The sequence below is a fragment of the Schistocerca serialis genome, chromosome 2 (assembly GCF_023864345.2).
Source record: "Schistocerca serialis cubense isolate TAMUIC-IGC-003099 chromosome 2, iqSchSeri2.2, whole genome shotgun sequence".
NCBI lineage: Eukaryota > Metazoa > Arthropoda > Insecta > Orthoptera > Acrididae > Schistocerca > Schistocerca serialis.
The window spans coordinates 1142935100-1142948502 of record NC_064639.1 but is presented as its reverse complement, the minus strand read 5'-3'; the positions used below and the strand labels follow the sequence as shown (position 1 = coordinate 1142948502).

At 37.6% G+C, this 13403-nt stretch overlaps 1 protein-coding gene across 2 annotated transcripts in view; it reads right to left on the bottom strand.

Annotated features, from left to right (window-relative positions):
- The window catches only part of LOC126458604 (uncharacterized), a 67351-nt gene extending 62085 nt beyond the window's left edge, over positions 1–5266 (bottom strand). For both annotated transcript variants that reach the window (XM_050095760.1, XM_050095759.1), the window contains exon 1: positions 4562–5266. In XM_050095760.1, the coding sequence (XP_049951717.1) occupies positions 4562–4800 (239 nt within the window). In that variant the 5' untranslated portion in view covers positions 4801–5266. The remainder of the gene's footprint in view (positions 1–4561) is intronic.
- Between the last annotated feature and the right edge of the window lie 8137 nt (positions 5267–13403).

Genomic DNA, 13403 nt, shown 5'->3' with positions numbered 1-13403 from the left:
AGCAGTAGAATAGTTCTGCAGCCAGCTCCAAATGCCAGTTTCCTAAATTTTCTCAAAAATGTTTCAGGAAAGGGTGTCTTCTTCTCCCCAGAAACTCCGCCTTGAGTTCACGAAGCAACTCAGCTGAAACACACTTTCCTACAATACTACCAATAAATTGAAGTCAACCATTCGCCTTCCCTACTCCCGTCCTTACGTGCTCATTCCATTTCATATTGCTTTGTATTGTTATGCCTAGATATTTAATTGACATGACAGTGTCAAGTAGTACACTATTAATGCTGTATTAGAACGTTACAGGAGTGCTTTTCTTATTCATCTGAATTAAATTACGCTTTTCTACATTTAGACTGAGCTGCCATGCATCACACCAACTAGAAATTTTGTCTGAGTCATCATGTATACACTTACAGTCATTCAATGGCGACATCTTCCCGTACATCAGTGATGATACCTTCCCATACACGACTGTATCATCAGCAAACAGCCACAGATTGCCGCTCACCCTGTCCATCAGTTCATTTACGTATTTAGAGTGTAAGAGCTGTCCTATCATATTTCCCCAGGGCACTCCAACAATATCCTTGTCCCTGATGAGTACTCTGCATTGAGGACCATGTACTGGATTCTAATTGTTAAGAAATCTTCGAGACTCTCACATATCTGGCAGCCTATTATGTATGTTCATATAGAAAGTATTAAATAAATAAAAGGGGAGAGGGAGAGGGAGGGAGGGAGAAAAGGAAGTATGGTTCAAACTTAACCTTAATGTCTGCCAAGAATTAGTGTTGCACAGATATGGGAAGCTGCTTGCAGCATTCAAAGATGTTGGAAAGGTTGATACACTGGCAACGACTGTAAGTTTTCAAGGTAATGAGCAGATACTGATAGCCCCTATAGTTCCAATATGTTCTAGAGAAGTGAAACCTCGGCTATTTACCACATACTAGAAAAGTAGGGAATAAGTGAATTAAATCTTGAAAAATTGTTTAACGGTGATCTGTTGTATCTTCCTTGGTGTCAATCATACTTTGAAGGGGCTGTCTCGACTTTTCAAAAGACACTGAGAACCCTGAATGAAACTGACAAGAAATTTTACATGCTGGTAGCAATGAAGTCCCTGGTAACGTCCACTCTACCATTCTTGGATTTCTTGAGCATCATCATTCCTTGTCAAAACAATGGAATAATGCTTACTAAGAACTTTTGGAGTTCACTGGTCACAATACAAACACTACAATATCATTTCATATTCCAAGAGCTCTATGTTCTGCCAGATGAATAACAGGTGCACTTTTTGCATTCAACACCAATTTCAGTTATAAAACAAGAACTCTTCAAGAACATGTATTTCCTTTGGGGATGTATTTCCTTGTCCTAATTTATGTAAAGATCTGTATTCTGTCATCAAATGAAACTTCTCAAGATTTCCTGTTCACAAATTTAGCTGATACATTATCAAAATATTGATCTGGAAAACAGCACAGCTGCTACGACATAATCTCTGAACCACCTCCGGTACTTACTTCTTGACACTATGACTCTCTCCGAATTTGATGACAATGTTCTGACAGCAGTTAAGCAAAATATGTTGCTAATTATGCAAGCAGATGAAAGTGAAAAAGACATTTTGTAGTCAGGGTAACTATAGATGAAAGTGAAAAAGATATTTTGTAGTCAGGGTAACTATAGGTTAGGATTATACATTGCTGCAGAACAGAAATTTCCGAAAATTCTCCAAAATAATCTTAAAAATCCTGTAGGCCTAATTTATTTTTTTGAAAAAGAGTGAAATTTTTTTCAAGGCTGCATTAGTGTTACACAAGTCCCTTTATTAGGAGGTGCTGTTAATAGTGTTATCACTTTGTAAGGCAAGAGAGAATGAACTATCTCCCAATGTTCCAGCCGTAACCTATCAATTGCATAACATCAAATGGATAAGTTTGGAATTTAAACACCATAAGGTGAACATTGAAATTGTCAAAACTCATGCTCCAATAAAATAATTCCAGAATGAGAGCAATTAACTGCAAATTAGAACATATAGCACAGAACCAGTGGCAACGGAGACCCATGATCCAATAAAATACCTAGGGAAAAGATGTCACTCCCCAAAACTGTTATAACAGACTCAGTGTCAAAAACGTTTGGGTACTAATATGAACCAAACGTGGGCTAAGCGGACACAGCATGAATGAAAACTAACTACGCACAAGATGGAGAGGGCCTGGCGACCAGAATATAATTTACTTGGTAAACAACAGAAATTGGGAATCATATTACTGGATTTAACGATAAATTTAAATCAAGTTGTGATAGAAAGTGGTGAATAAACAGCATTGTGGTGGTTAAATAAATAAATCTGGAAGTATAAATAGCATAACTAAAATATACATATTTTAAAATTATTTACAAATGATTATTTAATGCTTCTATACCAAGCAGGTTTTAAAACAGCAATACATATCCATTATAAAAGTGTTCCATTGGGGAAGTTCAGGCAATCAAAATTAGCCAAAGTGCTACAGTTTTTCAGCTCAGTTTGGTTGTTCAAGTCCAAAATGTTACAGTATTTCAGCTGTCTGATAGTTCTGTGGTGTATGAAAAACTGCCATTTCTTCTTAAACATTTAAGATGTTTCCTTTGCAGTCTTAAATAAGATCTTAAAATTATTCTCCATGCAGGACACTAATTTCTAGTATAGTAACTTTAAGGAGCTTGGTTGTTGCCTAGTAGGTGTCCAATCGAGCTAAAATATTACACAGGCTTATTTTTTGTTGAGTGGGACACAATGAAGATATGGAAGCAGCAAAATTTTACCTACTGCAGAATTACCTGTAGCTGAGTAACCCTAATGTTCACTCACATACATGAATTTTTTCTGTACTAATGTTAAATCCACTTTAAGCCTCTGTAGACTAATCAATATTATTTCTTGTTGAAAACTTGCGTTTGGTGCAATGAATATCTACAGTAATTGAGGGCTAGTCCATTGTATTTCATAATCTGCAGTTATAGATTTACTGGAACAAATTCATCGAAATATATGTCTCTTTTTTAATTTTAAAAATAAATACCTCAATTTGGATTTCTGGATGGGGGATTATTAAAGATTGCACTTATTAAAATATTCCAGGTTATTATGACATGGTAAGATAAATCAGACCACATCATAACAGCCTGGAGTAATTTAATAAGTGTCACACTTCCAGCTGTGATGGATTATATTTTATGAATGAGGCCTATCATGAAGAAATTGTGGAGGAAAAAAAACTTTCTGTGAAACAGAAAAAGCTATGGTATCAGTTTGAATAGTGTAATGACAAGTTGTGGTTATACACTTTACATGAATTATTGAAGAGAAATGGAAAGAGCGGATCAGACACGTTTTGGAGCAATGTCGGATGACTCCCATTGCTGTTGAGGATAATTTTGGAACAGCACAGTACCAGGAGAAGATCCTTCAACATCTTGTCCAGGTCCACAGTCAACATTCTGCTGATGGGTTTCCTGTCAAGACAATAATGCACAAGCATACTGAGCTCAACTTGCGGATACCTCCTTCCAGGAGACATAAAAACAGAACCGAATGACCTGTGGTATTTGATAACATGAACCTGATTGAAAATGCTGGGGACCAGTTGCGACTTGTCATAACAAGAACCCTTTTCACATTCCAGACAAGCTCATGAATAGCAGCACAGCAGACTGGGTTAAGCTTTAGCGGTGTTGCCTTGACCACTTTGTTTTGATTTCACGGCAGTGCAAAGAAATGCACTTTCAAACAGAGTTCCTTTATTTTTGTTGTTATTTTGCTTTAAGTCCTTGTATGTCTCGTAAGATTTATTTCCTAATTCACAACTTCCCTTAAATAAAAGTTCGCACATAGGCTATTCGTGGAGATGCAGGTGCTGCACAACTTTTTTTGAGCAGTTTATAAGTGGCACATGGGTAAGGTTCGTTTTGGTTGTGGGGAAGATAAAGGTATCATTAACATTTCTGACCTCACAATTATAAAGAAAGTGAGAATTAATAGATAACAATCAGGATGCAACTAAGATTTGCCAACTCAAGAGCATGGAGAGATGCTAAAAACACAGCTTGAAAACAATGAAAATTAAGCACAGAGCAAAGTGATTGCTTTCATTTGCTGCCAACAACAAAAACCAATGAATAACAAAAGTAAAGTAAACTCTATGGCACTCAAACCAGAATGGGCTTCTGCCATGACTTAAGATAGAATGCAGTCTTTCACTCACCGCAGAGCTAGGGTGCCCTTTTAGGTCATGTTTTATCAATTCACTCCTGTGGCTAGTTTTACTAGGCACAGTCTGAACCCACAAGTTATCCCAAACTGCGACATGGCAAAAACGAACTTCTCTCTTAATAGGTAATATAGCACTGATGATCGTCATATTAGCGTACCAAACTAAATTGTGGGGTTGTAATTTTATTTTTCTACTTAACGTCAGTAATGGTACTACTGTTATTGATAACAGTCAATATATTATTCTGTTCCGAAAGCATATGCAACATACACTAGTTATATATGAGAACCAACCTGTTTGTGATACTCTGACGCACAATTTCACCCATCAAAGGTGGCAAGGAATCAAACTGGGCAGCAAGTTCCGCTTGTAAGGCTTCTGCCTCGATGCCCCGCCTGCGTAAAATTAAAGAGGTTGTCTGATATGTTCGAATATGCTGAACAAGGTTTATTTCTTGTTCTAGGTGACTTAAAATTAAACTCATGCACAGCTCCTCCAGTGCAGGCGGCGTTAATTTGCGTTGAGGTGGCATTCTGATCTATACAGATGAAGCTAGTATAACCTTTTTCAATTCGGACAAGATGTCAAATAAGTCAATTAGGTAACAATAACCGCAAATCAGCACAACGGTAGCTGCCTGCACGTTAAGTAAATTCTCGTTAAAAGAATAATATTTGTCTCCAGGTGGCTGTAAGTAGTTTTTCTATTTATGAACCGGTCACACAAACATATCGCACAGGCAGTGTATACGTTCTTAACATCATCGTCCTTTTCCCGCAATAATTGTCCTGAACAAGCCTGGCCCTCATATACGTAGCTTTACAAAGCAGTTATAGCATTGCGTTTAACAAATTACGCCGTCTACTGAGTGACACACAAAAACCACCTGAAATAACACGCCTAATGAATTCAATGTTGCTATACACAAAAACTCAAACAACCCGCTAACAACAAACGGCCATAACAAACATGACATCTCTCGCTCATGTCTACACTCTACAGGTGTTGATCAAGTACTTTGGAGAAGTTTTCGCTTAAGATCTTTGATGTTGGAAGACGCCAGGCTAGTAAGTGTACGTTGCGTTAGTAAAAAATTAAAACATTATTTACGCCTCGTACACACTTCTAGCAACATACTAAACATGATTTCAATTTTTTAATTAGGACTGAATGTGAATACAGGTCACGAATCTGAATACAGTCAATAATATTTATACCATAATTTTAGAAACTAGGCCGGTAGAACAGTGCAGCGACACTTCAGTCTCAGTTAAAAACAGTTTCATAACAACTCATTGTATAAAGAATGTAAAAAACTTGTGAGTAAAGGCATCCTCCGTGTAAAATGTAACTTCTGGTTACACGAAAAATGTGAGAATGTGTATCTCAAGTTCGTAAATGTCGATATTAGGTGGTCATGTCGTAACTGTGTTACAGATGAGCGTGATTTTCTCAACACGATAAATTCCAAAGACGAAATTAACGCGTTACTGAATAGTTCTTTCAGAAAAGAAATAGTAATCTTGAGGTAAGAAAACGCGAAACTGTTAAATGAAAATTTTATGGATTCGTGGAAACAGTGAATCAGTGACGGAAAATGAAAAAAAAAGCAATTGTTTGGTACCTTGGTTTGGAGAGAGAGGGACCAAACTACAGGGCCATCAGTCCCAAAACCAGTCAAATTCAAAGTGTTAAAAGCCATATACAAACCAAAAAAGTTAGAATAATGACGAAGATCGCGTAGAAAGAAATACAAAATATGTCGAACCTAGAAATAAATATCAGTGGCTGGCAGTAACTACAAAAAGCAAAGGAAGAAAGCATCTAGATAGTGACAAACAAAGGACCAGAAATGGCCTCTTAATAACTGGCGTTCATCAATACAAAACATTGCAGTACCGAACACAAAAATTAATAAGTATAGATCGATTAAATAATCACTTCAAGAGCAAGTAGAAACGAAACAAAATGTATTCCCGCTGGTAAATCGCAATGAAAACTATAAAGGTGTTTTCATTCACGTGGGGGCGAACTCACTCCGAAACAGCAGCGAAGAAGAGATCGTAAACGAAGCACGATATTTAATCCGGATGGCGAAAAACGTGTACCCAGCCTCAAAGCTGAATACAAGTAGTACCCTGCACAGAAGATCGATAAGTGATAAATACGTAGACAGGATAAACAAACGCGTCAGAGAACAGTCCAACAGACTTGGTGTAGTTTTCCTAGATTCGAATAAATTTATTGGTGATAAATGTTTAGAACAAGATCGGCTGCATCTAAACAGACTAGGATCGACTACATTCAGCAATATGTGCAATGATATTTGTAAGATCATAATTAGTAAGGGAAACTAGTATGCAGAGATGGGGATGTAAAAATTGATAACGAAGTTGAAATGAAAATACACAAACAGCATTTCAAAACAAATGCCATTAAGAATATTGAAGAAAGTAACAATACATTCATAACGCATTTGAACATAAATAGGTTAAGTTCAAACTACACAAATGGCAGAGAAACAAAATTTACCGACTTGCGAATTTTTTTGTCAAGATTGTATGCTTGAATGAACACTGGCTTACAGACGATAGTATCAAGATCTTAAATAACTTTTATAATTTTTATGTTGCCAAAAGCTTTTGTTGGAGTATTTAGCACTAGGAGAATCGTGCATACTTGTGGAAAGATCAGTGGGATATAGAGCAAGATTGATTTCGGTTCTCTTAATGGAGAATGTATATTTGAAAGCTGCTGCATAAATTAAGGGCAAAATATTGTAATTTAGACTGTGTATAAAATACCAGGCGCAGAAATGAGGAAAACCGTTTGTCGAAATGTCAGTGCCTATTGCAAAAAATTTAAAAATAAACCAAGAAAAGAGTCATGACAACTGCTGATTTCAACACAGATTTAGCTAGTGAAGCCAACAACTGAACAAAATTCATAGATGCGATTCAAATGTCGGGTTTCAGTGATAATTTCATTATTTTACTCTAGTAAACAAAAGTCACCAACATGTATAGGTAATACTTTAAGCAATTGTACGGACTGGAGCGTGGAAGCTTTTGACAATGTTGACTGGAATACTCTCTTTCAAATTCTGAAGGTGGCAGGGATAAAATACAGGGAGCGAAAGGCTATTTACAATTTGCACAGAAACCAGATGGCACTTATAAGACTCAAGGGGCATGAAAGGGAAGCAGTGTTTGGGAAGGGAGTGAGACAGGGTTGTAGCCTCTCCCCGATGCTATTCAATCTGTATATTGAGCAAGAAATAAAGGAAACAAAAGAAAAATTGGGAGTAGGTATTAAAATCCATGGAGAAGAAATAAAAACTTTGAGGTTCGCCGATGAAATTGTAATTCTATCAGAGACAGCAAAGGACTTGGAAGAGCAGTTGAACGGAATGGACAGTGTCTTGAAAGGAGGATATTAGATGAACATCAACAAAAGCAAAACGAGGATAATGGAATGTAGTCAAATTAAGTCAGGTGATGCTGAGGGAATTACATTAGGAAATGAGATGCTTAAAGTAGTAAAGGAGTTTTGCTATTTGGGGAGCAAAATAACTGATGATGGTCGAAGTAGAGAGGATATAAAATGTAGACTGGCAATGACAAGGAAAGCGTTTCTGAAGAAGAGAAATTTGTTAACATCGAGTATAGATTTTAGTGTCAGGGAGTCGTTTCTGAAAGTATTTGTATGGAGTGTAGCCATGTATGGAAGTGAAACACGGACGATAAATAGTTTAGACAAGAAGAGAATAGAAGCTTTCGAAATGTGGTGCTACAGAAGAATGCTAAAGATTAGATGGGTAGATCACATAACTAATGAGGAGGTATTGAATAGAATTTGGGAGGAGTTTGTGGCACAACTTGAGTAGAAGGAGAGATCGGTTGGTAGGGCATATTCAGAGGCATCAAGGGATCACCAATTTAGTATTGGAGGGTAGCGTGGCGGGTAAAAATCGTAGAGGGAGACCAAGAGATGAATACACTAAACAGATTCTGAAGGATGTAGGCTGCAGTAGGTACTGGGAGATGAAGAAGCTTGCACAGGATAGAGTAGCATGGAGAGCTGCATCAAACCAGTCTCAGGACTGAAGACCACAACAACAACAACCTTTAATAACGCAAATAAATTTTGTCTAGATTTAGGACTTTTGCTCTGTTTATGGAGATACCAAAAAAAACCTCACACGAAACAAAATCTACACCAAACGCCAGTTCAACAAAGAAAATATGAACTTCTTTCATCATAGATTAAACAAGGTGAAGTGGGCTGTAGATCGTAGTATTTCATGTTCTGATAATTTTACTACTTCCTTAGAAAACTTCCTACACGTTTTTAATGAAATGTCCCCATTCTGTGCATAATAGAAGAGTAGGAAATAAAGTAAATTGTACTACTGAACGAATAAAAATCTCTACTGCAAGAGAATGACAGCTACATAGGGAACTAAAACATAGAAAAAGTCCTGATTTTGTTACCTGTATAAAAACTACAAAAATACTTTTAGAAAGAGTTGTAAAGGCAGTAAAACAACTGGCAAATAGTATATTTAGTTTGGATACTGAAAATAAATCGAGGGCATTATGATCAACGCTCAAAGCTGAAACAGGTGCCACAGCTAGAGGCCATGTCATTTCTGAAATCAAGATAGAGGACAAAACTATTGGAAATATTCTCAATTTCTGAGTTATATAATGGATTATTTATAAATGTGAAAAAATCAAACATCAATGTAGAAAATTTCGCAGATAAGGTAAATTTCTTTGCAGTGAGCAATTTGAAGTTAAAGTGTTCAGTACATTTATTGAAACTACTGGAAAAAGATACAGAAAATGGTATATTTCCACTATAAAATAAAATATGAGCAGTATGGGATGGGATACCAACAAAAGTGTTGAAAACAGTCTCCAAAATAATTGCACAGCCACTATCTGCAATCGTTAACCAGTCTCTCCAAGAATGTTGTTTTCCAGCAAGTATGCAGTTGTTAAGCCACTGCTCAAAAAGCATAAAATAACACATGGGAAACTGTCTCACTTCTTCCATCACTATCTAAAACAGTAACCATACAAATTCAAAATTTCATAGAAACATTTAAAATAATCTCCAAAAATCAGTATGGATTTTGGAAAGGCAAAACCACAGTACCTGCTATAAAACATTTTGTAGATTAAATTAGCTCCTTTCTAGACAACTCACTGCATGCCACAGAATTTTTTTGTGACCTACTAAAGGACTTTGATAGTGCAAACAACTCCTTGCTAGTCTGTAAAATGGAAACGTATGGATTTAGGTGCACTGTATTAGAATGGTATAATTCCACATAACCAACTGAAGACAATGACTGCTTATATCATCTGAGAGGAACTTACTTCAAAATGGAAAACCATTTCACAAGGAATACCGCAGGATTCTGTCTGTCTGTTTGCCAGCCGAAGTGGCCGAGCAGTTCCAGGCGTTTCAGTCTGGAACCGCGCAGCCGCTACTATCGCAGGTTCGAATTCTGCCTGGGGCATGGATGTGTGTGATGTCCTTAGGTTAATTAGGTTTAAGTAGTTCTAAGTTCAAGGGGACTGATGACCTCAGCTGCTAAGTCCCATATTGCCCAGAGCCATTTGAACCATCTGTCTGTCTGTTTCTGTTTTACATAAATGATTTATCACTTATTATTGAGTGTCACTCAGTTTTACTTGCAGATGACACATCTGCAATCATTGAAAGTAACAGTAATGACCAAATGCCCCCAAACTGTATTGAATACTTCAGAAAAATTAGATGATTTATATGGGTTAAAATTAAACATGGAAAAGACTCCATTAACATAGTTTAAAACAAAACAAGCAAAATTAAATGATATTCAGATCAGTCACAGAAACCAAGATTTGCAGGGAGCTAGCTGTGTGGAATCCCAAGGAATGCAACTGGATAAAAATCATGGAGTACACATACACAGTGCCTTCCAAATAAATTAAATACCTAGCATATGCAATGAGGATATTGCGCAATGCAACCAGTATGGACGTAAGCAAAGTAGTACATCACAGCTACTTTGAGGCAGTAATAAGGTATGGTATTGTATTCTGGGGTAACTCAAACCATAAGGATGCGTACCAAAACATCAGAAAACCATCATTAGAAATATGCACAATGTAGGGCAAAGAAAATCATGTCACCCATTCCAAAAAGATCTAAGTATATAAAGCATTCCCTCACTATACATCTAGGAGTTGGTTATCTTTGTACACAGTAACCCTGATTTATTTGTAGCAAATCATTTTCAGCGTGATTACAGCACCAGAATTTAAAATAATTTTGTGCTGCCCATCTGTCATTTAAAGCCTTATGCTCAGAATATGGATATGAAAATTTGTAACAAAGTCAAAGGAAGAGAATTGCTCAGCATAAATTTATAAGTATTGAAAAGAACGTTATATGAGGAACTAGTGCAGAAGTGTTACTATTCAGTAGATGAATTCATGAATGACAACCTGAAAATTTGAGCAGGAGAGAGCAAGTACTTAGGACTTTTAATTGTTAAGAGCTTGTTACTTTCTAAGAAAAATTATTAATTACCTAATTATTTAATTATCCAATACAATATACTAAATTAATGATATTATAAGCAAAATTGTAAACCAGTTTTTGTGTTTTGATGAGTCTCCTGTACATTAAGTCAATGACTTGCAATTGTATGTTACAAGACAATAAACTTCTTTTCTGTTCTATTATTCTCATACTTTTTTATCCACTAATAAGAAAAATGACAATAACCAATACAAACAAGGGACCTCACTGGTTGATAATTACATTATTTGCTGACTGTGAAATTTTACAAAACAGTTCTTCAATATCTAATGGGTAATTTAGCCTGTACACACAATTTACATTTTGTTTGCTACTATCAAACATGGGCCAATATCCAATTTAGTCGAATCTGACATCATTGACAGGTGTCAACACCCTTCCTTGTAGGTTGCATAGTTCCTACTTCAGTTTATGTGTGACCGCATTTCCTCTTGAAAAGGTTCCCAGCTTGAAGCAATGCATTGAGGTTTTGCAGTCGGAAATACACCAATAGCATGGGTTTCTCTTTTAGCTGCAAACAATGTCGCTTATAAAGAAGCTGAGCATTGTGAGACCTTAACTTTTCCCGGAGAATTGAATGTTCAAATAACATACGGGTTTGCTGCTGGGAGACGTCGAACACCGCCGATATTTCGACAGGAGCACACCCTGCTATTCCAAGGCACAAATGCAAGGCAAAAGAAATGTGCAAGCAAATGTTACCTCTACGGGAAGGAAATGTATCGTTGCCTGCGGAGGTTGGATAAACTTCGCAGCAGTAGAGTAAGGTTGGAATGTGCATTATCTTTTTTTATTAAAGTGTCGAAATCATAGTGTGGTTCCAACGTTTGCTAATATGCATCATATTAATTCGCTTGCCGCCAATCGCATCAAGCAACATGCTGGTTTAGTTCTTGTTCGTGAAAGGATCCATTATACTCGCCGTCAATTAGATTTTGTTTCTAAGGAATTATTTCAGCTTCATTTAATGATGGCGTCTAATGTTTTTGAATTTTCTTGGGATTGGGTGGATGGTGCATCTTGGTCGCTGCCTGACTGGGAATTTCAATCTGTAAGTGCTCGTCATTCGGCGAAGTTTGAACGTTTCCTTGGCTCAGTGTCTAATTCTAATTCTCGACGTTCTGTGGTCAATCTGACGGAGAAAACGTTTGACGTCCGCCCCCGGTAGCTGAGTGGTCAGCATGACAGACTGTCAATCGACAGGGCCCGGGTTCCATTCCCGGCTGGGTCGGAGATTTTCTCCGCTCAGGGACTGGGTGTTGTGTTGTCCTAATCATCATCATTTCATCCCCATCGACGCGCAGGTCGCCGAAGTGGCGTCAAATCGAAAGACCTGCACCAGGCGAACGGTCTACCCTATGGGAGGCCCTCGTCACACGACATTTCATTTCAACGTTTGACGACGCAGCTTTGTCTGTGCTGAGGAAGGGTTTGAACTTCGCACCGACGCCTAAGAGTTTGCCAGTCGTTGATTTTATTAGTTGTATCGAACAGGCTGTTTATAAACTACCTTCCAAGGCTGCGGAAGAGTTTAGGAGGGAAGCTTGTCGTGTGTTGACTAGGGCCCGTCCACCCAAGTGTAACATCACAGCAGCTAAGGCGGCTGCTTTACGTTCACTTAGAATGGATCCTGATATTGTTATTTTACCTGCGGACAAGGGAAACGCCACCGTTTTGTTGAACAAGCGCGATTACATTCAAAAGTTGCAGTGTCTACTTTCTGATTCGGCATATCGCAAAATCGGTGCTGACCCTACTAAGAGTGTTGAGAGAAAGACAAATAACCTCCTGAAGAAACGTTCTTTGTTACAGGAGACTATCAAGAGTCTTAATTCTTACTGTGCTGTACCACCTAGATTATATGTCCTCCCTGAGGTCCATAAGGAGGCTATCCTGTTGAGGCCTATTGTTTCTAATATTGGTGTTCCAACATATCGTGTAGCTAAACATCTTGCTAGTTTGTTGAGCCCACTAGTAGGTTGGTATGAACACCACATTAAGAACTCTGCAGATTTCTTACGTCGATTGCAGGGATTGCGTTTGAATGACTGATATTTTAGTCAGTTTTGATGTGGTTTCTCTTTTCACTCGCGTTCCTCTCTCTGATTCGTTGCAGCTAATTGAGGTTAAGTTTGGTGTCGAGTTAAAAAGTATGTTTTGACATGTGCTGACTTCCACTTACTTTTTACTCAATGGTCAGTAATACGAACAGACTAATGGAATTGCAATGGGAAGCCCGTTGTCACCTATTGTGGCCAATTTGTTTATGGAGGACTTTGAGGAACGTGCATTGGAGTCAGCTACCTTGAAACCTGTGTGTTTTTTCAGATATGTAGACGTTACTTTTTTTGTTTGGCCTCATGGTAGTGAGAATTTAAACCGGTTTTTGGAACATCTGAATTCAATCCACCCGAATATTCAGTTCACTATGGAGGTGGAAATGAATGGATGCCTTCCCTTCCTTGATGTGTTGGTCAAAAGGAAGACTGATGGTACGTTGGGACATTCTGTTTATAGGAAGCCTACCCAGACTGA